This window comes from Diaphorina citri, unplaced genomic scaffold (assembly GCF_000475195.1).
Source record: "Diaphorina citri unplaced genomic scaffold, Diaci psyllid genome assembly version 1.1 scaffold22024, whole genome shotgun sequence".
In the NCBI taxonomy this organism is placed as follows: Eukaryota; Metazoa; Arthropoda; class Insecta; order Hemiptera; family Psyllidae; genus Diaphorina; species Diaphorina citri.
This window is the reverse complement of record NW_007399371.1, coordinates 1-856: the sequence shown is the minus strand read 5'-3', so window position 1 is coordinate 856 and position 856 is coordinate 1. Positions and strand designations below refer to the sequence as shown.

The following is an 856-nucleotide window of genomic DNA, read 5'->3' as shown; positions in this document are numbered from 1 at the left end:
TGGTAGGTGTCCGGATAGGTGAAGAAAGTGACAGTCCCCCATGGAAAACTGAAGTAAAGCAACGTTGCGCGTGGTTTGTATCCGGATGTCGAAAATAGGGTACATACCACGTCTTTTCTAGCGGCTTTGGTCAGGTCTTTGCCTAGTTTGAGTGCCGTCGCAACATTCATAGCTTCCTCTACTGTGAGGTTAGCGTGCAGCTGGTTGTCTTGCATGATGTAGCAGGATAGCTTGCGGAACTGACTGAGGTTTCTCTCATGGCCGTTGATTGTGATGGAGCCCTCGGTGCCACTTGTCCTGGAAAATAGAGAGGACAGGCATTTGTTTAGGAGGGGTTCTTTTTTTTTCGTTTACAAAGAGAAGCGGGGATTTTGAACGGGGAGGATGGCAACCTGAAATTTGCCTTACTAAAGAAATAGCAAAGGTAGAGTGCGAAGGGTATCTACTCATCCGATGACATATTCATCACGAAAATCAGCCGAATAGATAGATAGCTCCAAACATAATGTGAGATTTCTTATCTTATCTAATCTACAAGGCACACAAGCTACCGAAAAAGATAACCATACTATCTCAAGTATAAGATCCAACTGACTACCGGACTAGATAATTGTCTACCTGGTGATATTATTAAGATAAGGCTAATCTTGAAAGAGTCACAAGTCCTAGAACTTGCTAGAAAAGGAATTGGTTTGTAAGGAGGTATACAGATGGTTATTTTTCTGTTGAGATTTGAACCGCAGTCCTCTCGTTTAGGAATCCAAGGCCTTAGCAACTGCACTATTTGGACTGGACTTGTTCAAATATTATTCTTTTCCTTGTTATTCCTCTCCCTCCATAGAGTAGTTTGGATAAT

General features: G+C 42.4%; 1 protein-coding gene across 1 annotated transcript; it reads right to left on the bottom strand.

Moving 5' to 3' along the window:
- Positions 1-107: 107 nt before the first annotated feature.
- LOC103523405 (ATP-binding cassette sub-family G member 4-like) lies at positions 108-337 on the bottom strand (the record flags this gene model as incomplete). The annotated part of the gene is made up of 1 exon (XM_008488455.1): positions 108-337. A coding segment is annotated over one exon (230 nt), but the record flags the coding sequence as incomplete, so codon positions are not given.
- Between the last annotated feature and the right edge of the window lie 519 nt (positions 338-856).